Below are 16,939 nucleotides of genomic sequence, written 5' to 3'. Positions count from 1 at the left end.
TAATTTTGGTGATGAATGCAAAACTATATGATGGTACTGTGAACAACTGATTGTACACTGTGAAGGACTTTAGGGTATGTGAATATATTTCAATAAACTGAATTTAAAAAAAAATAAGGGGGGAAAGGACACAACCCTTACCTTGAAGGCACTATCTATTTTGGACAACAAAAACATAACTATAATACCAGGTAACAAATTCTACAGAAAAGGAATGAAGAGAGCATTTCATTTAGTTGAGCAGTAGATACAGAGGAGTGAGGTGAGCAGACATCTAAGACAAAACATGGGGAAAGAAAAATGCACTGGCTGTGACAAGGTTAACAGTCATTTATTCCAGACTTGGGGTTTGAACTTGATATTCTAGTGTGCTATTTACAGGTTTCTAGCAGGAAAATGGAAATTATATATATATATATATATACATATTCACCTGTGTTTAATACTTTCATGTTTCATTTTTAAAAAATATTAATCCACTTGGAATTTTGTAAATGTCACAATTTAAAGCAAGACAGAATTATATAAATCTCAAACTTCAGCTAAGTAAACATTAATATATAACTATCAAAAAGAACTTTAAAGCCTTAAAGAGCATTGAAATTTTTAAGTTATTAATTTCTAGAAATACATCACAATAAACATTCCTACTTTTAAGATTTCAAAGGGTTTGACTGAATTGTGAGGTGTCCACAATGTGGTAGGTTAAGGACTGAAGACCCAGAAACCAATGCCATATGACTTTGCTTTTTAACACACTGAGAAATGATGTCAGCCGGGAAAAATATCAATTGTTGCATATTTCATTGTATTCATTTTCACCTCACTCTCATTTGGTATGTTATAAAATGGCACATTCCTTAAATTATTACATGCAGAGAGTAATCCTTTCCTAATTTATGTGAAGATATTCCCATGGATATTAACATTAAAGTGTTTACTACCTTGAGCTCAATCAAGGTATGGCACAATTTCAAAGTGAATCCTTTATTGTCCTATATGGTCACAGCATGGCTGATTTTGTGTAGAACAGGTAGTTCTCATTTCTTAATTAGTTGCCTGCTCTTTCTCTTCCACATTGAGTACAGTATCCACAGTTATTCCTATGTCTTCCAATGACCAACCTCCCTCCACTTCCAGAGGCCTTCTGGGAAAGGAGGTGGAAAGGCTATAGAGGGATGTGTGGTAACCAATTTTCATCATCCAGTCAAATAAGACCTAAAAGGTAGAAAACATAGTCATTATCGAATACCTGTACACATGTGTGTTCCTCTCGATCTCTGTATTATACAATTCTTTCACCGTAAATGTGCCTAGGAGTAATGAAACAGAGCTTTCATACCTTAAAAAAAAAACTTCCCAGAGTTTAAGGAAAATAGCATGCTACAACTTTTGAGAAGCCAATAACCTTAATACCTTTTGTTTTAGAGGAGGCCTTGGGATGACTGGCACCTACAGACAGCAGAGGCATGTAACAATTATGAAAGTCCTGCCCATAAGGGAATGGAAAGATTATTCAATAAATAGGTTGAGAATAAAATGGTAGCATTTGGGGAAAAAAAAATGACTGAGATCTAAATCTAAATCACTCAGGGACTTTGTCAACATAGACATGTCCTGGCCCCAGAGACTCTGTATGGCCATCCCTATATTTTATAACATTTCCTTTCATGAAGATTCCCATAATAATTACCAAAATTTCCATTTACTGTTGCCTGTCAAGTAGTATGTATCAAAGAGCATGATGCATACAACCACACTTAAATGTTTAGAAAATAGACAGACTGACTGATAGATTGATGGATGGATAGATAGATAGAATGATGCAGCAAAAGTGGCAAAATGTTAAAATTGGTCGATCTGGGTATCTGGAGATGGAGATACACTGGAGTTCTCTGTAAGGGTATTGTACTAGTTTTGCAATTGTCCTGTAAGTTTGAAACTAAAAAAAAAAAAAAAAAAACCAAAACCAAAAAAACAATGCCTTTCCCAAGACAAATTTTATTTTAAATAAAGGATGGCTTTTGGTTTTAGGAAGAAAGGTGGATGATAGATGTTCTGGCGGAAACTACAGCATCAAATATAGGCAATCCCAGACTTTTACCGTTTGCCACAATCCAAGAATCTACTGATATTCCATGAAATAAATGTACATCTTGTGGGAAAAAGAAAAAAAGTCTGGGGCTCCATCTTCCCCATACCAGAAACAGAAAAAACACATGTACATCTATGTCATAATTTTTAAAGCCTCATAATTTTTCAATATATGAGTATGTCCTAATTTAATCCTTCTAATCCTACATAAACAGACACTTATACCCTTGAACAATTATCTTACTTACATGGAGTAAATTTCCATTAATGAAATTATTGGGTCAAAAGATATAAACACATACTGCTAAATTCTCCCACAGGAACACCGACCCAATTTACAGTCACACTAACAATTTATGAAAATCCTTATTTTCCCCAAACTTGCCAAAACTGGGTACTATTTTTTTTTTTTTAATGTTTGGCAATCTGATAGGTAGAAAATGGTGTCTCATTTTAATCTGCACTTCTCTGATTTTAAGTGAGGCCAAACTTTTTTTTTTTTTTCCACATTTTTACCTGTCAATTGTTCTTTCTTCTTTGTGAAATCTTATTTATTTTCATCTGCTGTGTTACTGAGGTGTTTATCTTTTACTTGATTTTTATCAAGTAAAAACAGACTATCATAAACAGATAGTACAAATATTTTTCTAAGTTTATCCTTTAACTTTATGATTTCTCTATCAAAATTTTAACTTTTATGTAGTCAAACTGACCAGTATTTTCCATTATGGCTTACAATATTTTTGTCATAGAGCATTAACTGCAACAATCAGGAGAGAAAATTATTTACATATATACACATAATTATATATTTAAATATACTTAAAAATGGAAAACACACAAAAAAAATCATTGAGTTTAATGTCAGAGGGCAGATCCCTTTTTTCTTCTCTCTACTTTTGTTTCCCAATTATTCCTAATGATCACAGTATTGTTTATAAATTAAAAAAAAAAACAAAAAAAAACTATTAGGACAAAAGGAAACAAGTTCCCTGAGAATGACTGAAAATTACATAAAAGCAAAAGTTCCCTGAGAATGACTGAAAATTATATAAAAGCAATGGGGCCTGGGTTTATAACTCATCAGGAGATAATGGAGTTAATACTGGCTGCTTCCTAAGGATTTGAAAGCATTCTTATCTATTAAGGTAAGAAAATGTAATTAAAACAAAAAACAACCAACAAAAAAGGAAGAAGTAAACAAAATTTTAATGCAGAGATAACAGTTCAAGAAGGCCCACCATGCCTAGTTATCCAAATTTCTACCATGTACAGTACATATAAATGCCCTTTTTTCTCATGTGATAAAGCATTGGATAACAGTGTGATAATACCTCCCACTGAACGGGAATAAGCTGTTACCAAATTAATCAAACAAACATTTATCAAAATCCGAATGTCCCCACTTACCTGTGAACTGCAAGTCTTAAAAAACCTTCTCTTCAGCATACTCCCACTTGGACATCGGAGAGCGACAGTAACTACCTGAGGAATAAAAATGTTCAGAAAGGAACTGCAATCCATTGCCTTTGCAATTCCAAAATTACTATTTCTGGAATTATAAAAGCTCATATGAGGTTTTATAGCAATTTAGCTCTGACAGTAGGTGACCAACATCAAGGTACAGACAAAATTCACTCTAAACGTGGAAATAATACTTCCAAAAATGAAAAATAAACATCCTCCCATAGATTTAGATCAGTGACAGAGCTTTCCAACGACACCTCAGACTAAATGCATCTGTCTGCCCAGATAATATCCAGAGCGGAGTCTGGCTTCACAACGGACTATCAAACAAAGACGCAGTGCCACCTCAAATTCTACAGACAAAAAAGAATACTAGAAGGGAAGGAATTAAAAAGTGACCCAGTCCCCTCTACTACTGCAGCCTGTGCACCAGTTCCACATCATCCCAAGCAGATGGGAGACTGGCCCAGAGTCTGTCCCAGTTTCTAGGAGCTCTAAGGGTCCCCCTCTCCTTGGAGCAGTTCCTGTTTTATCTACTCTACATACTCAATTTCCCCATAATCCATCCTTTCATAAAACAGTTAAACAGCTAAAAAGAGCTTTAAAACTGCTAGTATATTAAAGGACATTATAAATACAGAAGACAATGAATTAGCAATTTTTACTGATGTTCATTACTTGCCTGCTGGGAAATCCTTTCTTATGGCTAATATTATTAACTGTTCTGAGAGTTATATAGGCATTCTATTATATAAAAGTGGTGCTTTCAGAACAGCAACCCCTCTCAGAAAAGCCATGTTAGAAATATTTCCACTCAAGTAGTTCAGGTATTTGATAGCCATCCAAACCAACGCCATGTTATTTGGAAGTTCTATACTGCCATTACTTCAATGAAGAGACGTTTTATGATAAAACATAAAGACATCACAAATAACTGAATAACAGATTAAAAACCAATTTTTACAAACAATAAAATTTAATAATTTTTACAATGAGACATTATTCAAATTAACGATCTCATGAGAAGAGAATCAATTGCTTTATTTCTCAAGAAACTAAGGTCAAATTATATTGAACTAACGTTTTTCATAATGATTAAATACTTGAGAGAATAAACACTATCCCTGTCTGAAATCCAACAACTGTCTGTTATTGCATTTAGTGTGAGGACTAGTTGGAAAATTTTTTCTACCAGTACTACAGTGCAGTAGACCAACATACAAATGAATGAAAGATTGGAAAGTAAATCAGTGCTCCATAGATTGTTCGGAGAAATAAGATGGCATACAGTAATGAAAACACTTGCTGTGCTGATATGACAGCATTATATGATGCTTTACAAAATTATTTTTGTCATCTAAAATTCTATGGTTATTTTCTTTTCAATCAAAAAGTGGAACAGTAACATATGGTGAATATTCTACTACTATTTCTGGACTACCATGAGTTTTTTCCTTCTCTCATTTTTAAAATCTTACCATATTGAGGGCGGGGCAAGATGGCAGACTGGTGAGCTGTATGTTTTAGTTACTCCTCCAGGAAAGTAGGTAAAAAGCCAGGAACTGCGTGGACTGGACACCACAGAGCAATCTGTCTTTGGGCATACTTCATACAACACTCATGAAAACGTGGAACTGCTGAGATCAGCGAAATCTGTAAGTTTTTACGGCCAGGGGACCCGCGCCCCTCCCTGCCAGGCTCAGTCCCGGGGGAGGAGGGGCTGTCAGCTCCGGGAAGGAGAAGGGAGAATTGCAGTGGCTGCTCTTATCGGAAACTCATTCTACTGATTCAAACTCCAACCATAGATAGACTGAGACCAGACACCAGAGACTCTGAGAGCAGCCAGCCCAGCAGAGAGGAGACAGACATAGAAAAAAAACAACACGAAAAACTCCAAAATAAAAGCAGAGGATTTTTCGAGTTCTGGTGAACACAGAAAGGGGAAGGGCGGAGATCAGGCCTTGAGGCGCATATGCAAATCCCGAAGCAAAGCTGATCTCTCTGCCCTGTGCACCTTTCCTTAATGGCCCTGGTTGCTTTGTCTATTAGCATTTCAATAACCCATTAGATCTCTGAGGAGGGCCGTGTTTTTTTTTTTTTTTTTTTTTTTTTTAAAATCCTTTTTGCTTTTTCTAAAACAATTACTCTAAGAAGCTCAATACAGAAAGCTTCAAAGAAATGAAATTTGGGCACGTCAAGTCAAGAGCAGAACTAAGAGAGCTCTGAGACAAAAGGCAATATTCCAGTGGCTGAGAAAATTCACTAAACAACACAACTTCCCAAGAAAAGGGGGGTGTCCGCTCACAGCCACCATCCTGGTGGACAGGAAACACTCCTGCCCATCGCCAGCCCCATAGCACAGAGCTGCCCCAGACAACCCAGTGTGACGGAAGTGCTTCAAATAACAGGCACACACCACAAAACTGGGCGTGGACATTAGCCTTCCCTGCAACCTCAGCTGAATGTCCCAGAGCTGGGAAGGTGGAACAGTGTGAATTAACAAAGCCCCATTCAGCCATCATTTGAGCAGACTGGGAGCTTCCCTACACAGCCCAGCAGCCCAGAACTGCCCTGGGGGGATGGCACTCACCTGTGACATAGCACAGTCATCCCTCAACAGAGGACCCGGGGTGCACGGCCTGGAAGAGGGGCCCACTTGCAAGTCTCAGGAGCCATACGCCAATACCAAAGACTTGTGGGTCAGTGGCAGAGACAAACTGTGGCAGGACTGAACTGAAGGATTAGACTATTGCAGCAGCTTTAAAACTCTAGGATCATCAGGGAGATTTGATTGTTAGGGCCACCCCCCCTCCCCGACTGCCCAGAAACACGCCCCACATACAGGGCAGGCAACACCAACTACACACGCAAGCTTGGTACACCAATTGGGCCCCACAAGACTCACTCCCCCACTCACCAAAAAGGCTAAGCAGGGGAGATCTGGCTTGTGCAGAACAGGTGGCTCGTGGACGCCACCTGCTGGTTAGTTAGAGAAAGTGTACTCCACGAAGCTGTAGATCTGATAAATTAGAGATAAGGACTTCAACTGGTCTACAAACCCTAAAAGAACCCTATCAAGTTCAGCAAATGCCACGAGGCCAAAAACAACAGAAAATTATAAAGCATATGAAAAAACCAGACGATATGGATAACCCAAGCCCAAGCACCCAAATCAAAAGACCAGAAGAGACACACCACCTAGAGCAGCTACTCAAAGAACTAAAGACGAACAACGAGACCCTAGTACGGGATATGAAGGAAATCAAGAAGACCCTAGAAGAGCATAAAGAAGACATTGCAAGACTAAATAAAAAAATGGATGATCTTATGGAAATTAAAGAAACTGTTGACCAAATTAAAAAGATTCTGGACACTCATAGTACAAGACTAGAGGAAGTTGAACAACGAATCAGTGACCTGGAAGATGACAGAATGGAAAATGAAAGCATAAAAGAAAGAATGGGGAAAAAAATTGAAAAACTCGAAATGGACCTCAGGGATATGATAGATAATATGAAACGTCCGAATATAAGACTCATTGGTGTCCCAGAAGGGGAAGAAAAGGGTAAAGGTCTAGGAAGAGTATTCAAAGAAATTGTTGGGGAAAACTTCCCAAATCTTCTAAACAACATAAACACACAAATCATAAATGCTCAGCGAACTCCAAATAGAATAAATCCAAAAAAACCCACTCCGAGACATATACTGATCACACTGTCAAACATAGAAGAGAAGGAGCAAGTTCTGAAAGCAGCAAGAGAAAAGCAATTCACCACATACAAAGGAAACAGCATAAGACTAAGTAGTGACTACTCAGCAGCCACCATGGAGGCAAGAAGGCAGTGGCACGATATATTTAAAATTCTGAGTGAGAGGAATTTCCAGCCAAGAATACTTTATCCAGCAAAGCTCTCCTTCAAATTTGAGGGAGAGCTTAAATTTTTCACAGACAAAGAAATGCTGAGAGAATTTGCTAACAAGAGACCTGCCCTACTGGAGATACTCAAGGGAGCCCTACAGACAGAGAAACAAAGACAGGACAGAGAGACCTGGAGAAAGGTTCAGTACTAAAGAGATTCGGTATGGGTACAATAAAGGATATTAATAGAGAGAGGGAAAAATATGGCAAACATAATCCAAAGGATAAGATGGCCGATTCAAGAAATGCCTTCACGGTTTTAACGTTGAATGTAAATGGATTAAACTCCCCAATTAAAAGATATAGATTCGCAGAATGGATCAAAACAATGAACCATCAATATGTTGCATACAAGAGACTCATCTTAGACACAGGGACACAAAGAAACTGAAAGTGAAAGGATGGAAAAAAATATTTCATGCAAGCTACAGCCAAAAGAAAGCAGGTGTAGCAATATTAATCTCAGATAAAATAGACTTCAAATGCAGGGATGTTTTGAGAGACAAAGAAGGCCACTACATACTAATAAAAGGGGTAATTCAACAAGAAGAAATAACAATCGTAAATCTCTATGCACCCAATCAAGGTGCCACAAAATACATGAGAGAAACACTGGCAAAACTAAAGGAAGCAATTGATGTTTCCACAATAATTGTGGGAGACTTCAACACATCACTCTCTCCTATAGATAGATCAACCAGACAGAAGACCAATAAGGAAATTGAAAACCTAAACAATCTGATAAATGAATTAGATTTAACAGACATCTACAGGACATTACATCCCAAATCACCAGGATACACATACTTTTCTAGTGCTCACGGAACTTTCTCCAGAATAGATCATATGCTGGGACATAAAACAAGCCTCAATAAATTTAAAAAGATTGAAATTATTCAAAGCACATTCTCTGACCACAATGGAATACAATTAGAAGTCAATAACCATCAGAGACAGAAAATTCACAAATACCTGGAGGTTAAACAACACACTCCTAAACAATCAGTGGGTTAAAGAAGAAATAGCAAGAGAAATTGCTAAATATATAGAGACGAATGAAAATGAGAACACAACATACCAAAACCTATGGGATGCAGCAAAAGCAGTGCTAAGGGGGAAATTTATAGCACTAAACGCATATATTAAAAAGGAAGAAAGAGCCAAAATCAAAGAACTAATGGATCAACTGAAGAAGCTAGAAAATGAACAGCAAACCAATCCTAAACCAAGTAGAAGAAAAGAAATAACAAGGATTAAAGCAGAAATAAATGACATAGAGAACAAAAAAACAATAGAAAGGATAAATATCACCAAAAGTTGGTTCTTTGAGAAGATCAACAAGATTGACAAGCCCCTAGCTAGACTGACAAAATCAAAAAGAGAGAAGACCCATATAAACAAAATAATGAATGAAAAAGGTAACATAACTGCAGATCCTGAAGAAATTAAAAAAATTATAAGAGGATATTATGAACAACTGTATGGCAACAAACTGGATAATGTAGAAGAAATGGACAATTTCCTGGAAACATATGAACAACCTAGACTGACCAGAGAAGAAATAGAAGACCTCAACCAACCCATCACAAGCAAAGAGATCCAATCAGTCATCAAAAATCTTCCCACAAATAAATGCCCAGGGCCAGATGGCTTCACAGGGGAATTCTACCAAACTTTCCAGAAAGAACTGACACCAATCTTACTCAAACTCTTTCAAAACATTGAAAAAAATGGAACACTACCTAACTCATTTTATGAAGCTAACATCAATCTAATACCAAAACCAGGCAAAGATGCTACAAAAAAGGAAAACTACCGGCCAATCTCCGTAATGAATATAGATGCAAAAATCCTCAACAAAATACTTGCAAATCGAATCCAAAGACACATTAAAAAAATCATACACCATGACCAAGTGGGGTTCATTCCAGGCATGCAAGGATGGTTCAACATAAGAAAAACAATCAATGTATTACAACACATTAAAAACTCGAAAGGGAAAAATCAATTGATCATCTCAATAGATGCTGAAAAAGCATTTGACAAAATCCAACATTCGTTTTTGATAAAAACACTTCAAAAGGTAGGAATTGAAGGAAACTTCCTCAACATGATAAAGAGCATATATGAAAAACCCACAGCCAGCATAGTACTCAATGGTGAGAGACTGAAAGCCTTCCCTCTAAGATCAGGAACAAGACAAGGATGCCCGCTGTCACCACTGTTATTCAACATTGTGCTGGAAGTGCTAGCCAGGGCAATCCGGCAAGACAAAGAAATAAAAGGCATCCAAATTGGAAAAGAAGAAGTAAAACTGTCATTGTTTGCAGATGATATGATCTTATATCTAGAAAACCCTGAGAAATCGACGATACACCTACTAGAGCTAATAAACAAATTTAGCAAAGTAGCAGGATACAAGATTAATGCACATAAGTCAGTAATGTTTCTATATGCTAGAAATGAACAAACTGAAGAGACACTCAAGAAAAAGATACCATTTTCAATAGCAACTAAAAAAATCAAGTACCTAGGAATAAACTTAACCAAAGATGTAAAAGACCTATACAAAGAAAACTACATAACTCTACTAAAAGAAATAGAAGGGGACCTTAAAAGATGGAAAAATATTCCATGTTCATGGATAGGAAGGCTAAATGTCATTAAGATGTCAATTCTACCCAAACTCATCTACAGATTCAATGCAATCCCAATCAAAATTCCAACAACCTACTTTGCAGACTTGGAAAAGCTAGTTATCAAATTTATTTGGAAAGGGAAGATGCCTCGAATTGCTAAAGACACTCTAAAAAAGAAAAACGAAGTGGGAGGACTTACACTCCCTGACTTTGAAGCTTATTATAAAGCCACAGTTGCCAAAACAGCATGGTACTGGCACAAAGATAGACATATAGATCAATGGAATCGAATTGAGAATTCAGAGATAGACCCTCAGATCTATGGCCGACTGATCTTTGATAAGGCCCCCAAAGTCACCGAACTGAGCCATAATGGTCTTTTCAACAAATGGGGCTGGGAGAGTTGGATATCCATATCCAAAAGAATGAAAGAGGACCCCTACCTCACCCCCTACACAAAAATTAACTCAAAATGGACCAAAGATCTCAATATAAAAGAAAGTACCATAAAACTCCTAGAAGATAATGTAGGAAAACATCTTCAAGACCTTGTATTAGGCGGCCGCTTCCTAGACTTTACACCCAAAGCACAAGCAACAAAAGAGAAAATAGATAAATGGGAACTCCTGAAGCTTAGAAGTTTCTGCACCTCAAAGGAATTTCTCAAAAAGGTAAAGAGGCAGCCAACTCAATGGGAAAAAATTTTTGGAAACCATGTATCTGACAAAAGACTGATATCTTGCATATACAAAGAAATCCTACAACTCAATGACAATAGTACAGACAGCCCAATTATAAAATGGGCAAAAGATATGAAAAGACAGTTCTCTGAAGAGGAAATACAAATGGCCAAGAAACACATGAAAAAATGTTCAGCTTCACTAGCTATTAGAGAGATGCAAATTAAGACCACAATGAGATACCATCTAACACCGGTTAGAATGGCTGCCATTAAACAAACAGGAAACTACAAATGCTGGAGGGGATGTGGAGAAATTGGAACTCTTATTCATTGTTGGTGGGACTGTATAATGGTTCAGCCACTCTGGAAGTCAGTCTGGCAGTTCCTTAGAAAACTAGATATAGAGCTACCATTCGATCCAGCGATTGCACTTCTCGGTATATACCCGGAAGATCGGAAAGCAGTGACACGAACAGATATCTGCACGCCAATGTTCATAGCAGCATTATTCACAATTGCCAAGAGATGGAAACAACCCAAATGTCCTTCAACAGATGAGTGGATAAATAAAATGTGGTATATACACACGATGGAATACTACGCGGCAGTAAGAAGGAACGATCTTGTGAAACATATGACAACATGGATGAACCTTGAAGACATAATGCTGAGCGAAATAAGCCAGGCACAAAAAGAGAAATATTATATGCTACCACTAATGTGAACTTTGAAAAATGTAAAACAAATGGTTTATAATGTAGAATGTAGGGGAACTAGCAGTAGAGAGCAATTAAGGAAGGGGGAACAATAATCCAAGAAGAACAGATAAGCTATTTAACGTTCTGGGGATGCCCAGAAATGACTATGGTCTGTTAATTTCTGATGGATGTAGTAGGAACAAGTTCACTGAAATGTTGCTATATTATGTAACTTTCTTGGGGTAAAGTAGGAACATGTTGGAAGTTAAGCAGTTATCTTAGGTTAGTTGTCTTTTTCTTACTCCCTTGTTATGGTCTCTTTGAAATGTTCTTTTATTGTATGTTTGTTTTCTTTTTAACTTTTTTTTTCATACAGTTGATTTAAAAAAGAAGGGAAAGTTAAAAAAAAAAAAAAAAAGAAAAAAGACAAACAAGGAAAAAAAAAAAAAAGATGTGGTGCCCCCTTGAGGAGCCTGTGGAGAATGCAGGGGTATTTGCCTACCCCACCTTCATGGTTGCTAACATGACCACAGACATAGGGGACTGGTGGTTTGATGGGTTGAGCCCTCTACCATAAGTTTTACCCTTGGGAAGACGGTTGCTGCAAAGGAGAGGCTAGGCCTCCCTGTATTTGTGCCTAAGAGTCTCCTCCTGAATGCCTCTTTGTTGCTCAGATGTGGCCCTCTCTCTGGCTAAGCCAACTTGAAAGGTGAAATCACTGCCCTCCCCCCTACGTGGGATCAGACACCCAGGGAAGTGAATCTCCCTGGCAACGTGGAATATGACTCCCGGGGAGGAATGTAGACCCGGCATCGTGGGATGGAGAACATCTTCTTGACCAAAAGGGGGATGTGAAAGGAAATGAAATAAGCTTCAGTGGCAGAGAGATTCCAAAACGAGCCGAGAGATCACTCTGGTGGGCACTCTTACGCACACTTTAGACAACCTTTTTTAGGTTCTAAAGAATTGGGGTAGCTGGTGGTGGATACCTGAAACTATTAAACTACAACCCAGAACCCATGAATCTCGAAGACAGTTGTATAAAAATGTAGCTTATGAGGGGTGACAGTGGGATTGGGAATGCCATAAGGACCAAACTCCACTTTGTCTAGTTTATGGATGGATGTGTAGAAAAGTAGGGGAAGCAAACAAACAGACAAAGGTACCCAGTGTTCTTTTTTACTTCAATTGCTCTTTTTCACTCTAATTATTATTCTTGTTATTTTTGTGTGTGTGCTAATGAAGGTGTCAGGGATTGATTTAGGTGATGAATGTACAACTATGTAATGGTACTGTAAACAATCGAAAGTACAATTTGTTTTGTATGACTGCGTGGTATGTGAATATATCTCAATAAAATGATGATTAAAAAAAAAAAATCTTACCATATTAATATTTTAGTATTGTATGGACAGCCTTAATATTAAATACATCATAGGCACTGAACAAATCAGGGTATACTGCTTAAGTAAGAATTGTGTTAATTATTTTTCAGATCCCTTCCTCCTCTATCAGAAACCCATGTTAGTCATTGGTTCTCTCATCTTTTAGTCTATTTCCTAAACCCAGACAGGCTTCCAGTATAACAGGAATTTCTTCATGTGGTTCATTATAATAGAGTCACAGCTCCTACATTTAGGATCAATAGACAGATAGATAGATATAGATAGATAGATAGACAGACAGACAGACACTGAGAGAGAGAATGCTTCATCTAATTCCAATAACCTTTAAAATGAATGCTAGTCCCTTACCCTAGTAATTCAGAATCATAAAGATGTCATGTCCCTCTACTTCTGGGATGATACCAGGCATTTTTAGTGGGCCTATGTTTAATAGGAAAATAAAGAATTTCCTGGAAATTACAATTTCCAATATTCCTAAAAGTTAAATTATTCTTTTACATATATACTCATATATGTCAAAAAAATTATGGCAAATAATTGTTACCTGTGTAAATAATGTGTAAAATACATGCACCATATACACTGTATTAATAGGTAAAAGGAAGTTTTAAATAATACATGATGAAGTTTTAGTAAGACTACATAAATGTGTACTTGATACTTTTACAGTGTATTCTACCCCACATTAAGCAAGAAAAGCCAGGAGATAATGGGATGTTTTCATCCTAATTCATGTATGTAGCTTAGTGAATAAAATATATTTGTTAAGACAGGAGCAGGCTTATAGTAATGATGATATGTAATGAGTGTGGGAATGGACTGAAACTAAGTTGACAAAATACGAAATAGCATTTTGCAATCAGCTAGAAACATTCTGACTACATAATTTGTAAAGACAAATGCCCCAAAATCTTGGGTAATGATGGTATATCACAGTCCCCACTCTATGCATGCCTTTTTTACTTTGAAAATATTTTATTAAGGTGATGTGTAGGATAGGTGGGAAAGGCACACAGCCCAGAATAGAATGTTTTGTCTTGTTTTAAACTTTTATGATGATGATCATATTCCATGCTTAAAGTCTATTTTACTTTTTCTGAAAAAGTCTGCTGTGATGGAGGGGAAACGACAGAGGCAGAAAAGCCAGGAGCTGACTAACTGTCCAGAAACAGTTCAGTGAATCAAAAGTACGAAAACAAGATCTAGGTCAGTGAGAACCAGAGAATAACTGAAAGATGGAATGGGACGTTTGAAATCATGCAAGGCATTAAAGCTAAGGGCTGGTAAATGGTTAGCAGGGAATTACTAATATAACACATTGATGTTATTATGTTTAGGATTAAGAATTTCTGCACTGAACTTTTAGAACTTTATAAGCAGGAGTAACACCATAAATGCCTTGCCTAATGATGATCCTGATAATTCTGCTTAATGTGGAATAGAATACACTGTAAAAGTATCAAGTACACATTTATGTAGTCTTACTAAAACTTCATTATGTAATACTTAAAAGTTCCTTTTACCTATTAATACAATGTATGTGGTGCATGTATTTTACACATGATTTACACAGGTAACAATTATTTGCCATAATTTTTTTTGTTAACCAAAACAGAGCAGGGAGAATCTGGGAGAAGAAAACAGGAATAGTGCTGCTTATAGAGTGAACAAAGGGAAGAATACTGGGGTCAAATCCTGCTCTACCAGTAGGTAGGTACCTCCGAAACTCCCTAACCGAGGCTTCTACTTCAAGGGAGAAGATGGGATGAGAAGGTTTTTTTAGGTTCACTTTAGCTCTAAAATCCCACTTGCCTGATACATGTTTTAATGAATGTAACATAAAATGTCATCTATCAAGTATTGGAAGAAGGTAGAGAGGAAACAAAATGGAAAAACTATCACAAAGAGAACAATACTGACTGCCAACAATAGGATCAGTCTTTCTCTAAAGCAGGGGTTTCTTAACTTTTTCAGGGTCATGGACTGAGAAATCTGGAGAAAAACATGTAAACACAAAAACATACAAACAATTCAAGGGGCTCACTGACAACTTGAACTCTGTGACCCTGGGTGACAAACGGCTGTTCTGTAGGAATAATGTCATGTGTTTCAAAACCAGGGTAAATTCATAAAAAGAGCTTCCTGTCAAAACCTGAGCTATATTTAATTACTCCTCTATTATAAAATAGTTGCCATGGATTCCAACCCAGAACTTGATGAGAAGTAAGAAAGTCGAAGGGTCAGGATAGATGTCACGGGCCTGAATTTGTCAGGTGCAGCAACGGGTGAATTAGAAGTCTTCAAAAAAACTCACTCTCTCTTGGGTGTTCAGTATCTGGATTGCAGACTCCACTGTCTCTATTGTGTGATTTTTGGGCTTTCCTCAGACTTCCGAAGTACTAAAATTAAACGTTGCAAATGTGTTGACAAAAATGCCACCTTCCCAAAGCTTTTATGACTACCTGAAAAACGGCTTTTATAAGAGTGTAATAGTTCTTGAGTGCTGAGAAATGGAAAGCCATGAGGGCTTTCCTTCTGGATTTATTGCCTAAATGACTTAACGGCTTTAAAGACAAGTGCTCCCCATGCATTAGAGGCATGTCTGTAACCAAGCTGGGCAGGGCAGGAAGGCAGCAGGGACTAGAACAAAGCAGGTGGAGAACCAGGAAGCTCTGTGAAGAATGGAGATTGAGTTCCACACCCCTGCCCCTTGCAACAGCAAACCATTTCTTACATTAAAATGTCTAAAAAGTAGTGCATCGTTTATTTTCTTTATTTAAGAGGAGAACTATAATGTAAGTCATCTGCCTATTTTGATTTTGTGTAAATTTGCTGACCTGACATTTTGGAAAAGCCCATGTATCCTATCTCCCCCCCACACACCCCAAGTAGTGGGTGGGCTCTAAAAACAAACTCAGCAGACAGCAGGCTTCCAAAATAGGACCAGAGCTGAAGAGTTTAATCTTATACCATATTTAAAACAAGACCTAATTACAGACCAGTCACTTAAGCGCTTATGCTATCTTTTCTTTCTAAACCCAACTTTAGATTAGATGAATTTACTCATCTGTTAAAAATAGAAAATATGTTTAATTTCAAAGAAAAAAAATAAGCTTACTTCTTCAGCTGTTTTAGGAGGTTCTTCAGGTAAATCAAGAACCTAAACAAAAGTAAAATTGGTAACAGGAATGCAAACATTTTCTAAAAGAAAAAAATAGTCTCTAGATTGGAAGGAACTCTTTTAGGAAAGAGTTCCTTCCAATATAGAGTTCAGACATATCCAAGCTTAATGAAATCTATTTATTTCAATAAATATCTATAAGAAGTTTATAAGGAGAATGAGAGCTAAATTAATAAACATTTTTGGGTAAACAACATGCTAACTACACATCATAAAAACAGGATTTGAGATAACAGGTACCAATCTATACACATTTAAAGAATTTTGTTTTTACGATTTTGCAAGGTAACTATTACATGAATTAAGTTCAATAAGACCCCCAAATTGTTTAGGTTCATATGTATACACATCTTAACATGAGCACGTAAGTTCCTCTCTGGTCTTTCCAGGGACTGGTGGGCACTCACTCATTTGGGTTGTTTTCATCACTTACTCACATTTCCCTATTTCTGATAATCTATTAAAGAAATAGATATCCAGACCATTTCTTCTCAATAAAACACTTGTTGGCTACCATTTCACCTCCAGGAACCCTTTTTATCTTTTAATATGCCAGACTCCATATTTTCTAACACTTTATCTAATAAATTGCATTTATTAAATAATGAACCATTTGTTTTCCCTTGATCTCAAAAGCATGTGACTGTCAACCAAAACTCATCATCAGCATAAGATAGTGTTATTAGCAAACCGCAAAGAAACATGAGTTTTTAATTAGTCTACACAGCTCATTAGGCTTTTTGGGAAAATATTAAAATAGTTCAGTGGCCTTATTCCCATCCTCAAGAAGCACCATGGGATCAGGGACTCTCAGGTTGAGACATAAAACATGAGAAACTACTTTTGGTGAATA

The 16,939-nt window shown here is 37.0% G+C and overlaps 1 protein-coding gene across 3 annotated transcripts in view; it reads right to left on the bottom strand.

The window, feature by feature from the left end:
* Positions 1-310: 310 nt before the first annotated feature.
* Positions 311-16,939, bottom strand: part of UBXN8 (UBX domain protein 8) — a 39,619-nt gene continuing 22,990 nt past the window's right edge. For all 3 annotated transcript variants that reach the window (XM_037831298.1, XM_037831300.1, XM_037831299.1), the window contains 3 exons: positions 16,024-16,065; positions 3,505-3,579; positions 311-1,218 (listed from right to left, as the gene is read on the bottom strand). In XM_037831298.1, coding sequence (XP_037687226.1) covers positions 1,048-1,218; positions 3,505-3,579; positions 16,024-16,065 — 288 coding nt within the window. In that variant the 3' untranslated portion in view covers positions 311-1,047. The remainder of the gene's footprint in view (positions 1,219-3,504; positions 3,580-16,023; positions 16,066-16,939) is intronic.

Source organism: Choloepus didactylus, chromosome 3 (genome assembly GCF_015220235.1).
Source record: "Choloepus didactylus isolate mChoDid1 chromosome 3, mChoDid1.pri, whole genome shotgun sequence".
Lineage (NCBI taxonomy): Eukaryota > Metazoa > Chordata > Mammalia > Pilosa > Megalonychidae > Choloepus > Choloepus didactylus.
The sequence above is the reverse complement of the archived record's forward strand: the minus strand, read 5'-3'. Positions and strand labels throughout refer to the sequence as shown.